General features: G+C 39.3%; 1 protein-coding gene across 4 annotated transcripts in view; it reads left to right on the plus strand.

The window, feature by feature from the left end:
- Positions 1-13,231, plus strand: part of SCN11A (sodium voltage-gated channel alpha subunit 11) — a 96,895-nt gene that overhangs the window by 39,317 nt on the left and 44,347 nt on the right. For all 4 annotated transcript variants that reach the window (XM_025870876.2, XM_073901841.1, XM_073901850.1 and 1 more), the window contains 3 exons: positions 1,124-1,309; positions 3,588-3,956; positions 5,657-6,046. In XM_025870876.2, the coding sequence (XP_025726661.1) occupies positions 1,124-1,309; positions 3,588-3,956; positions 5,657-6,046 (945 nt within the window). The remainder of the gene's footprint in view (positions 1-1,123; positions 1,310-3,587; positions 3,957-5,656; positions 6,047-13,231) is intronic.

Here is a 13,231-nt window from a genome sequence, read left to right on the forward strand (position 1 = left end):
TATTTTAGGGATTTTTAAAATGAATAGTAAGTCATCAAATTATTTATAAAAATGGATCATCTGTTACTTTTAATAAGGAGATTTTTTTTTTATTATGGAGATGTAAAAATCATTTCTGAGTTGTTTTTCTTTCCCAGAAGTATAGAGGAGAGTCTTATTACTGATGACCTTTTTATATTACCTGATTGTTTTCATACTCTTGTTTTCTCATATCTATTTAGTTGTGTCTCTGTCAGAATGTGCTATTTGCTATGAAGAAATGCTTTGTTTTATCTTCTCCAAAGATGTTGATGATAGAGTTAGTTTTGAATTTGGCTACCATTTATTCAACATTGTGCAATGTTTTTAAGCCTGTGTTTATCTAAGTTTCAAAGACAAAAACAAAAACACTTATTTGTGCCCATGGAAATCACATAGTTTAGCACTTTCTTAACTCTTGCCCTTCCTTTTAATTCTTTGGTATTTTGTTCTGGAATAATGAACCCTGCATTCTGTGGGTGAATTATAGGATTTAGGATTATATTCCAAATCACTAACCCTCCTTTCCACCTTAACCAACCTAGGGTTTATCCCAAGATATTCATCATACGGGGTAAGCCTATATACTGCGTTGTTTAAAGATGTTTTCCTGTTTCTAGCAGTGTTTTCCAATTCTTTGCTCTCGGCCCCCTTTAAGTGGTTTTTTTTTTTTTTTTTTTTTTTTTTTCCTGATCAAGGTGTTGAGATTGAGTGGTTAGGTGAACTCCTTCTGATTCTGCTTTATGGAGGATATTTATTGTCAGTTTTCAGAGCTGTTATATATCCTGCCCCTCCCCTCATTTGGGAGTGTTTATTGGCATTTTAAAGGGAACTTAGAGGAAGAACTGCTTGATACTTTCTATCACTCTGCCCTCTATCAAGAAGCCAGTTGTGCCTTGGGAAATAATATTTATTCTCCACCCTGATGTCTGTGAGCTTGGTAATATTGTAATGGGCACTATGATGGGGAGGGGGGAGAGCAGCAAAGTAAATAAAAATGCATTTTATTTCTTTGTAACCTTTGCAGTTCCCTTGGACCATTCTTAGAAGTGTATCTTCAAGGGGGGGTAGCTTCCGTTTCTCATTCTTCCCTGTCTCACTGTAGGTTTTCGCTGGCATTTTCATGGCAGAAATGTGCCTAAAAATTATTGCGCTTGATCCCTACAACTACTTTCGCCGAGGCTGGAACATTTTTGACAGCATTGTTGCTCTTCTGAGTTTTGCAGATGTGATGAACAGTACAGTTGCAGGGAAAAAAAAAAGCCTGCTGTTTTTCCGTCCCTTACGAGTGGTAAGGCCCTTACTGTTTTATTTTACTGAATACCTTAGCTGCCAGGATTGATGAGTCTCGACTGAGTTCAGTGGCTATTTTGCATCAAACTTTAACTCATCTTACCTTAACCTGAGAATCAAAACTGCGCTCCTCCTCCCACCCAGGTTTTGCAGACTCTCGGGAGTCCCGGGAGGTCTCCTCCCAGCTGAACCCCTGCCTCGCCCATCCCAAGATGACCCCTTAGGCAACCTGACTCAACATGGTATCTTCTGGTGTCAGGATTCTTCTTCTTGCTTAGTGTAGCCCCCTCCCATGATCTCTTCCCCACCACTTACCCCTGAGCTCTGAGCCAGGCACCGTCACATCTAGGCTTGCCAAGGGCGTGAAGACTGCAGAGTCCAGGAGGGGCCCGGGCACTGCTGGCAGGTGCTGTCTCAATAGGTTCCTCCTCACTGCTTCCAGTGCCACATTCCTGTCCTGTCATCTTTGCCCTCCACCTACTGACCATGGAGGCATTCTGGTGACCTTTGCAGAGGCACTTGAGAGGAGCTGACCTGAAGGAGCACTCAAAGACGAGGAAAGTACTGTCTCCAAGGAGTTTGCCATCTAGAGATGAGACGAGACAGGGCCAGAAATGAGGCAAAGTAGAGTGTGTGACAAACCCCGTGAGAGGTAGAGATGGAAAGCTACCGGGAAACCACATGTGACAGGGGGATTGGGAAGCCATAAAAGATGACCTTTGGTGTCCTTTCAGAGATTTACTTTTTCTTTTGGCAGGGATAAGATTTCTAAGCCTACAGAGTACAACATTTGTTTCAGTTACCTAAACATACATTTTATACTTGGGATATGTTAGGCGATCACACTGCTCAAAGTCAGACATTATTAACCAACTGAGCCACCCAGGCGCCCTTTTTTTTTTTTTTTTTAAAGATTTTATTTAAAGTCAGACATTATTAAGTTGCTCTCCTAAAGTTTCATTGGCACTCAGGTGAGCAAAATTACATTTGCTTCATGATTGTTTAGGCTTATTACAGCCATGCTCTGAGGGGAGGAACTCTGTGGCATTGTCTGTGTGTAACAGAACCGTGATTTCTCCCTGAGGTGCCCCAAGCTCCCTTCTGAGGACACAGTGCTGTTCCCTCTCTTGGGCCATAAGTCTTACTGACCTGCAGTATCTCCCCCAAAGAGTTGATACTTAACACCATTGTACTTTGGAGTGAAACAATTGGTTTACGCTGGAAGCTAATAGAAGAAATAACCTATGAAACTAGTTGTTGTGCTGTCTCACATAGGGTCTGTAAAATTCCATGGACAAAACTTCTTTTTGAAGAAAGTATGTGTGTGTGTTTTGAGTAGCTGATTGCTTTTTCTCTCCTGGGTATAAAACACTATATTTCTCTTATCATTGTTAGAAAGTTCAGATTCAAACTTATGACCTGAATTATATAATGCAGAAGTTAGCAATTTTTTTTCTATAAAAGGTCAGATGGTAAAATATTTGCAGTCTTACAAGCTGTATGGTCTCTGTTGAAATCACTCAACTCTGGTGTTGTAGCACAGAAGTAGCCATAGACATTTGAGAACAAATGGGTGTGGCTGTGTTCCAATAGAACTTTATGGATGCAAAAATTTGAACTTCATACAATTTTCACGTGTGATGAAATACCCTTCTTTCGATTATTTTTCAACCATTTAAAAATGTAAAACATTCTTACCCCTCAGGACATACAAAAACAGGCAATGGGCTGGTTTTTTGACCCTTGGTATATTATATAGGATTCCAAAACTTTCACTTTATGCAGTAAACACGTATGCTTAATTCCATCATCATGACTCCAAAGTCTTTATCATTTAGCAAAAATTAGAACAAAATATTTCCATTTTTTTTCTAAAGATTTTATTTATTTATTTGAGAGGGAGAGAATGAGAGATAGAGAGCACAAGAGGGAAGAGGGTCAGAGGGAGAAGCAGACTCCCTGCTGAGCAGGGGGCCCGATGCGGGACTCGATCCTGGGACTCCAGGATCATGACCTGAGCCGAAGGCAGTCACTTAACCAACTGAGCCACCCAGGCGCCCAAAATATTTCCATTTTTAAAACAAAAAAGTAGATATAGTTGTTATCATGGGCCAGGGAGTTGATGAATATGTTTAGGATGGATTTGACTTTGAAAAGATTTTTGAAAATCACAAATGCTGTGGTTTGGGAGCATGTCATTTACTATATAGCTGAGGAGATGGAATTTGTCTTTAACTGGCTCTTCTTCCATTTTTGCTTATTGTCTGTTTTTACAGCTGAGAGTCTTCAAGTTAGCCAAATCCTGGCCAACTTTAAACATACTGATAAAGATAATTGGCCACTCCGTTGGAGCCCTGGGAAACCTGACTGTGGTCCTGGCTATTGTGGTCTTTATTTTCTCAGTGGTTGGCATGCAGGTCTTTGGCTCTAAATTCAATTCTATAAAGAGCAATAAAACATCCTGTGGCCCTACAGCCCCATGTTTACGACGGTGGCACATGGGGGATTTCTACCATTCCTTTCTGGTGGTATTCCGTATCCTCTGTGGGGAATGGATTGAAAACATGTGGGAATGTATGCAAGAAACAAATCAAGCACTGTGCATTGTCGTCTTTCTGTCAATCATGGTGATAGGAAAACTTGTGGTGAGTGTCTTCGATTTTTTAAAAATATATGGACTGCACAAATGTATTAGCTTCTTTTGCAACACTTCACTGGTAATTATGATTCTAAATATAATATTATACATTTAATGTTTTATGATATTAAAAATCTGCGTTTGAATTTGACTTGAGGAAATTATAAAAAGCATGAAACAAAACCTCCTTTTCACATAGTGCTCATATTAACTGATGACCCAATATCTATTTTATACCAGGTGATTATTCTAAGATAATTGTATTCTCTTTGTTGGTGAATGGTTGACGTAGGGGTTTGTGACTTAATTTGGTCAATAAGTTATAAAGAGGCATCTAGTGAGAAGGTTTCTTGTTCTTAAAAAAAAAGAAGGGAGGAGCTAAAAAAAATGGTCCTTTTATTTTCTCTGGGCCTTTTTATGACCATGATTCCTGGTAGAACTGCAAACATTATGCAAGCATGAGAAGAACTAGCCTAAGACAAAGCCAGCACTGAGGAAGATAGAGGAAAGAGGGGGAACAGACCGATCTTCATGTCATAATTCGTCCTTCTGTTTTATTTTCAAACTTCCTAAGTTACATTTTCTTATTGTGTAAGTTGCTTTGAGTCTGTCACTTGCAGCTGGAAACATAGATATTATTAGCTAATTGGGTACCCAGTAAGGGTATGAAAAGGCAGAAGACACACAGGGTACCTGAGCGCAAGGTCTTAAGAATCAAGTTGGGGCTATCGTGCAAATATACTGAACCGTCCACACGCACACAATGGCTTTATCCTATGTGCCTGATCAGCAATGTTAGATAGATAGTAAGTGGTACAAAAGTTCAGAAGAGCAGAATATAACCAATGGGAGTGGGAAGAAAATGTTGACAAAGGATGCGTGGAAGATACAGTACTTGAGAAGGGCACTAAAGAGGCAAGGAGGACTTGGCAAACAGAGGAAAGCTTGAGCAGAGGTCCACAGCTGGAATTCTTGTGGTGAAGCTGTGGGAGAGTGACTAGACCCATTCACACTCATAAGACACTCCTCCCCGAAGCTGTATATTTTTGAGCTGGTGACAGCCACAAACAAAGGAGTTTGAGGAGATGAAGATGATGAATTGGAGGGTGTGTAAATGTAAGCAAAAAAACCCAAGTAGGATGCTGATGAGATGATCTGAATTTAAAGTGATCCATGCTTCAACAGAAGAGTTGCAGATTCGATCCAAACCCCTCCAGTTCAGCTCCAATACTTTGTTGTGGTTTGGGCAACAGGACCTAAAGAGCCTGCACAAAGCACATCATGTCTCAAACTGTACCAACAGGGGAGGACCCCATGGCAGTATTAGACATCAGACCCATATCCCATTCCAGCAAAGCCACGCTCACTATTCAACTGATCCTCAAAGAATATACATTTTTTATTTTGCTGGTGATCACACAGTTCTGCTTTACCCTGGCCAGAGTTTACAACACCTGTTGCTTGTATGTAGACAAACTGGTCTTGGCTGTTGGCGCTCTTTCACTTCAGTTTTTCTTTCATCTTATCTTGCTGCCTTCCTCGATCTTGTCTCCTTTTATTCATTTTATAAATGAACTTTCTCATGTACATGATCTCATGTGACTTAGTTTTGGGTCTTGGGGGAAAGTTGTTCTGGAAACCCACTGTATCTTTCCCTCTGCTAAACTTTCCATTCTCCTTGTGTGTTCCCCCTCCACCCCACCACAGGTGCTCAACCTCTTCATTGCCTTGCTGCTCAATTCCTTCAGCAATGAGGAGAGAGATGGAAACTTGGATGGAGAGTCCAAAAAAACCAAAGTCCAGTTAGCCCTGGGTCGGTTCCGCCGTGCTTTTTGCTTCGTAATACATACTCTTCAGCATTTTTGTCACAAGTGGTGCAGGAGTCAAAACTTACCAAGGCAAAAAGAGGGGACAGGAGGCCCTGCTGCCAAAAGCAAAGACATCATTCCACTGGTTACAGAGATGAAAAAGGGCCCAGAGACGAGGGAGCAGCATGACCGGACCTGGTTGGCCCCACTCGCAGAGGAAGAGGATGGTTTTGAATCTCCTGGTGAAAATAATGCACAGCGGGCCACACAACTTGAGGCTGGAAAACAGGTATGAAGTTTCATACATAGACATGGAGGTCATAGGAAGCCAGAGCTACCACGAGACACTGGTTGCCTGCCCTCTTCTGAGCACCAGGCAGGGAAAATAAGGGTACACAATGTGGAGGCTGCCCTTCAGTACTCACGTGCATATCCCAGTGCTGGTTCTAATCATGGTCCTGCACATATGGAGGTGGGAGATGGCAGAGGCTTTCAGAGGGGAGCGAGATCAGAGTGGGCCAGGGCAACAGGGGAGTCGAGTGACTTTGTTTGAGCCCTAAAAGAAGTATAAAGTTTAGACTAGCTGAAAGGCGAGGAAAGTGAACGGAACAGCACAGAAAAGGAGACAGTGGTGGGAAGAAACTCAGCCTCTGAAGGGACCAGTGGATGAGGCGTGGTGAGAGATGAGAGCTGTCAGGGAGTGGCGGTGTGATAGACACCCCAAATTAACAGCTACAGACTTCATTCTGTCTGTATACTCCTGCGTTTTCCACAATGGTTGTAACATATTGCACTCCCCCCGCAATAATTTTAATCATTCTAATGGGTCTGTGGTGGTGACTTGTTGTGGTTTCAAGTTTTATTTCACTGATAAATAATGATGTTGCCTAATGTATCTTCCTTGGTAAAGTGTCCATTGCCCATTTTTATTGAGAGATTTCTTATGATTGAGGTGTAAGAGTTTATTACATATTTTGATACATATCCTTTGGTATGTGCACCGCACATATTTTCTAACTGTGGCTTATCTTTTACATTCTTAATGGTATCCTAATGAGCAGAACTTTTCAATTTTGGTGAAATATAATTTATCAATATTATTCCTATGGTTCATGTGTTTTGTTTCCATTCTAAGAAATCTTTGTATAATCCAAAACTGCAAAGGTTTTCTCATATGTTTTCTTTGAGAATTTTATAGGTTTACCTCTCAGAATCAAGTCCATGATGCACTTCCATTTAATTCAATGAGTTGTGTCATTTTTTCCCCTGTATATATAGCTAAGTGATTCTAGTATTATATATTGAAACGACTGTTCTTATGCCACTGAATCAACTTGATATGTTTGTCAGAATCAAATTGGCTATATCTTATCTATTTATATTATCTATCTATATCATCTATATCTATCTATCTATCTATCTATTTACCTATCGGGACTTTTTCTGGATTCTTAATTCTGTTTCATTGAATCTGTATATCTATTTTATACCAATACCACACTGTCTTGATTACTGTAGCTTTATAATAAGTTTTGAAAGCACGGTGTATAATTTGTTCTTTATCAAACTTGTTTTGGCTATTTTAGGCCCTTTACATTTCTTTATGCATTTTAGAATCAGTATGTTACCTTTCCATAAAAAAGATTGTTAGGATTTTGTTTGGTGTTGCACTGACTATTTTGTAAATAATTGGTATCTTCACAACATTGAGTCTTCTGATTCATAAACACGTATTTTTCTCCACTTATTTAGATCTTTTTAATTTTTCTTAGCAATGTTTTGTAGTTTTCAGTGTATAAGTGTTGGCATATTTGGTTACATTTATCCCTAAGAATTTAATATTTTTATCCTATTGTAATTGTAATTTTTAAATTTTCAGTTTCCAAATATTCATTATTAGTACATAGAAATGAATGGGTTTTTGTTTTTTGACTTTGTATCCTGCAATGTTGGTAAACCAACTTATTAATTCCAATAGCTTTTTTGTAGATTCCTTAGAATTTTCTACACATGTAATTATTTCATCTATAAATAAAAACAGATTTTTTTTTTTAATTTGTATGGGTTTTTTTTTTTTCTTACATTGGTTAGGACCGAAATTTCTTATAATGTTGAATAGGAATCATGAGAGTGTATTCCTTGCCTTGCTCTTTATCTTAGGGGGAAACATAAAAACTTTCCCCATTAAGTAAGAACTTAGTTGAGGAAGTTCCCTTTATTCCCAGTTTGCTAGGAAGTTTTCTTTTTCTTTTTTTTATAATTTTTTTTAATAATTTTTTTTTAAGATTTTATTATTTGACAGAGAGAGACACAGCGAGAGAGGGAACACAAGCAGGGGGAATGGGAGAGGGAGAAGCAGGCTTCCCACGGAGCAGGGAGCCTGATGTGGGACTTGATCCCAGGACTCTGGGATCAAGACCTGAGCCGAAGGCAGACGCTTAACGACTGAGCCACCCAGGCGCCCCAGGAAGTTTTATTTTTCTTCTAAATTATGAATATATATTGATTTTTCTGAAATGCATCTCCTAAATTTATTGGGATAATCATATCATTTATTTTGAATGTTAAATCACTTATGCATTCCTTGGATTATCCCTATTTGGCCATGGTATATTATCCTTTTATATATATTTGGATCCAACTTGCTGATATTTCATTAAAGATTTCGCACCCCTAGGTTTTTCCCTTATAATGTGTCTGCCTTGTTTTGGTATCAGGTTAATATGGGCCTCATTAAATGAGTCGAGAGGTCTTCCTCCTCTTCTATTTCTATTCTTTTTTTCCCTAGCTTTATGAGATATAATTGACATATAACATTGTTTAAGTTTAAGGTATACAACACGTTGATTTGATATTTTTATATATTACAGTATGATTACCACCATAGCATTAGCTAACACCTCCAGCATGTCACATAATTATTTCCTCATTGTGGTAAGAATATTTAAGGTTTACTCTGTTAGCAACTTTCAACTATATAACACAGTATTATTAGCTATAATCACAATGCTATACATTATATCCTATGAACTTACTCATCTTCTTACTGAAAGTTTGTACTTTTTGACCAACATCTCCCTACTCCCCTCCACTCCCAGCCCCTGTTTACTACCATTCTACTCTCTGTCTCTGCAAATTTGGCTTTTTCAGATTTCACACATAAGTGTATCACACTGTATTTGTCTTTCTCTGACTTGTTTCACTTGACCACAGTGTCCTCAGGGTCCATCCAAATATTATCAATTATAATTGACCTAAAATATTGTATGGAAAATTCTCAGTAATTTTTGTTTCAAATATTTGTTTGGTTCTTCTTTCTCTTCTCCTTCTGGTATTCCAGGTCTTGAGTATTCTATTCTGTTTCTTTTTATCCATACTTCTGTCTCTTTGTTTTCAGTTTTGGAGGTTTCTATTGAGATAACCTCAAGCAGAGATTTTTTCCTGTCCACTACTAAGCCCATCAATGGCATTCTTTGTTTCTGTTACAATGTGTTAGATCTCCAGCATTTTTTTGTCCTTTCTTAGAATTTCTATCTCTCTGCTCACACTGCCTGTGTGTTCTCACATGCTGTCTACTTTATCCATTAGAGCCATGAGTATTTTTTTTTAAGATTTTATTTATTTATTTGACACAGAGAGACACAGCGAGAGAGGGAACACAAGCAGGGGGAGTGGGAGAGGGAGAAGCAGTTTTCCTGCGGAGCAGGGAGCCCGATGCGGGGCTCAATCCCAGGACCCTGGATCACGACATGAGTCGAAGGCAGATACTTAATGACTGAGCCACCCGGGAGCCCCAGAGCCATGAGTATCTTAATCATAGTTATTTTAAATTCCTGGTCGACATTTTCAACAACTTTATTGTATTGAATGTGGTTCTGACGCTTGCTCTGTCTCTTAAAACTATATTTTTTTGCCTTTTAGTATGCCTTCTAATTTTTTCTTTAGAGTCAGACATGATGTACTGGGTAGATGGAAATGCTCTAAATAGGTCTTTATTAATGTGCTGGGGAGGTGTGAGGGGAATGAAGAAGCCCTGTGGTCCTATGAGTAGGTCTCAGGTTTTTAGTGAGCCTGTGCTTCGGGAGTGTGAACAGTGTTTGTCAGTATGTCTAGTGTGAACTGGAGTAGGAGATCTGCCTCCCTCCAGGTAGAAATCTAGAGCTGGCTAGAATTGGGTATTTCCCACCCCACAGGTCAGTCAGGTCCTGAAAAAAACCCACCAGGTTAGGCTCTGGTTAATTAGTTTCTCATGAGGTAAGGCCTTGTGAAGAACGGAATGTGTGTGCCTGTTTCAAAATGGTTCCTTTTATTCTCCCCCTGCTGGAAGCAAGTGGGGATTTTCCTCCCATACTCACTGTGAGAACCTGGTAGAGCTCCAAGAGGTAAAACTCACAAAAGTGTGGGGGCCCCTGTTGACTGGGTCCCCCCAAGCTTTTATCTCTTAGACTTGTCCACACTGAGCCTCCAGGAGTTTGTCAATTATAGTTCAGGTTTCCTTACTCTGGAATTGGTCCCCACGGAGGTTTTTGCTCCTGGGTTTCTGCTTTGCTAAGTTGTAATTCTCTGTATCAGCCTGTCTTTCTCTCCAATTTGGAGGGACAGCAGTTTGCCCTGGACCTCACTTCTCTTATGGCTCTAAGAAGAGTTATTGGTTTTCCAGTTTGTTTAGCTTTGTATATGTTGGGATGGAGTGGAGACCTCCAGGCTTCTTACATGTCAGACCAGAAACTGGAAGTTTCCGTGGGAAGTTTTTAAATTACATGTTCAATCTGTTTACTTGTTATAGGGATTACAGGGCTATTGAGATTTTCTCTTTCTTCTTGAGTCTGTTTTGGCAGTTTTTGTATTTCTAAGAATAGGTCCATTTTACTGAAGTTGTCTAATTTGTTGACATACAGTTGTTCATAGTATTTCTTTAGAATTCTTTTGATTTTCTGCAAGATTGATAGCAATGTTCCCTCTTTCCTGGTTTTAGTAATTTGATCTTTCATTTTCTCTTGGTCAGTCCTGTTAAAGTTTTGTCACTTTTGTTGCTCTTTTAAAATAATCAGCTTTTGATTTTGTTGATCCTATTATTTTATTAATCTCTGCTCATATACTTACTGTATCCTTATTTCTGCTTGTTTTGAGTTTCATTTTCTCATCCTTTCCTAGTGCCTTGACATGGAAGGCTAGGTTATTGATTTGAGACATTTTTTTATTGTAGATATTTATATCTATAAATTTCCCTCTAAGTACTACTTTATCTACATGCCTCCAACAAATTTTGGCATATTGTATTTTTATTTCCATTTATCTTAAAGTCTTTTCTAATTTCTTTTGTGATTTATTCTTTGACTTGTTGGTCATTTAAGAATGTTTTGTTTCATTTCCACCAATTTTGAGTTCTTCAAATATCTTTTTGTACTTCTAATATTATTTCATTATGGTCAGACAACACACTTTGTACAGTTTCAATCCATGTATGTGTATTCTGCTGTTTGGAGTTGAGGGTTCGGTAGGTGTCTTTTAGGTTTAATTGATAGATAATGTTCAAGCCTTCTATTTGTATCTTCTACTTAGTTGTTATATTCATTTTTGAAAATGCATTATTTTTTTTAAAGATTTTATTTATTTAATTGACAGAGAGAGAGAGAGAGGGAACACAAGCAGGGGGAGTGGGAGAGGGAGAAGCAGACTTCCTGCTGATCAGGGAGCCCGATGTGGGACTCTATCCCAGAACCCTGGGATCATGACCTGAGCCGAAGGCAGTCGCTTAACCAACTGAGCCACCCAGGCGCCCCTGAAAATGCATTATTGAAGCCTCCAACTATTATTGTTGAATTGTCTATTTCTCCTTTCAATTCTGTCAGTTTTTGCCTCATATATTTTATGGCTCTTATGTTAGGTGCATATATGTTTATAAATGTTATCTTTCTGATATATGATGTTTTTGTCATTGTGAAATGTCCCTCTTTATTTCTAGTAAATTTTTTCGTTTCAAAGTCTATTTTGTCTGGGACACCTGGGTGGCTCAGTTGGGTAAGCATCCAACTCTTGATTTCAGCTCAGGCCATGACCTCTGGGTCATGAGATTGAGCCCCTTCTCAGGATCTGCACTGGGCATGGAGCCTGCTTAAGATCCCTGCACTCGTGTGCTCTCTCTCTCTCTAAAAAACAAAAAAACAGGGCGCCTGGGTGGCTCAGTTGGTTAAGCGACTGCCCTCGGCTCAGGTCATGATCCTGGAGTCCCGGAATCGAGTCCCGCATCGGGCTCCCTGCTCAGCGGGGAGTCTGCTTCTCCCTCTCCCGTTCCCCCCTCTTGTGCTCTCTCTCTCTCATTCTCTCTAATAAATAAAATCTTAAAAACAAACAAACAGGAAAACACAAAGTCTATTTTTTCTGACATTAATATAGTCACTCCAGCTTTCTTATGGTTTCTGCTTGTATGATAGCTTCTTCCATTCTTTTACTTTAAAACTGTTTGTATCTTTGAGTCTAAAATGTGTTTCCTATAGACAGTACATAATTGGATCTTGTTTTCTTATCCAGCCTGACAATTTCTGCCTTTTTTTTTTTCATTTTTTAAATATTTTATTTATTTGAGAGAGAGAGAGCGCAAGTGCAGGGGGAGGGCAGAGGGAGAGAGAATCTCAAGCAGACTCTCTGCCGAGCGCTGAGCCTGATGTAGGGCTTGATTTCAAGACCCTGAGATCATGACCTGAGCCGAAACAAAGAGTCGGATGCCTAACCAACTGAGTCAGCCAGGCACCCCAATCATAAATCATTTTTAAAATGCTGGATCTGGACTGTCAGCAAAGTGCCTTCTTTAATTGTGGAGAACACTGCTAAGAATTGAGGTACACAGAGTGAGGTGATGCCTCAATAATCTAAGAGTGGTTGTTTATTTTTTTTTTTAGACCCTGCAAATAATTCTTGAGTACTAAATGTTAATCCATAGCTGTGCTATACTAATAATAATTTGGTCCGTTACTATTTCCTTAGATTACATGTAAGAGAAAAGCCTATTGTATCAGCTTTAAACAATAAGAAGTTTCGATGTTTAGGCAACAAGAAGTTCAAAGGTAGGCAGTATAGAGCTGGTACCAAGAATCAGCAATGTCATCAGGCTCTTTGCCCCTTCTTGCTCCCATTTTTAGCACATAGCTTTTATCCTCATGCTCGCAAGAGAGCTGCTGCACTTCCAGGAATCGTTTTGTTTTGTTTTTTTTAATTTTTTTATTGTTATGTTAATCACCATATATTACATTATTAGTTTTTGGTGCAGTGTTCCATGATTCATTGTTTGTTCATAACACCCAGTGCTCCATGCAGAACGTGCCCTCCTCAATACCCATCACCAGGCTAACCCATCCCCCCACCCCCCTCCCCTCTAGAACCCTCAGTTTGTTTTTCAGAGTCCATCATCTCTCATGGTTCGTCTCCCCCTCTGACATACTCCCCTTTTCTTCCTCTCCTGTTATCTTCTTCTTTT

This window comes from Callorhinus ursinus, unplaced genomic scaffold, assembly GCF_003265705.2.
Source record: "Callorhinus ursinus isolate GAN/ISIS: 27379988/994484 unplaced genomic scaffold, GSC_fseal_2.0 scaffold1, whole genome shotgun sequence".
Lineage (NCBI taxonomy): Eukaryota > Metazoa > Chordata > Mammalia > Carnivora > Otariidae > Callorhinus > Callorhinus ursinus.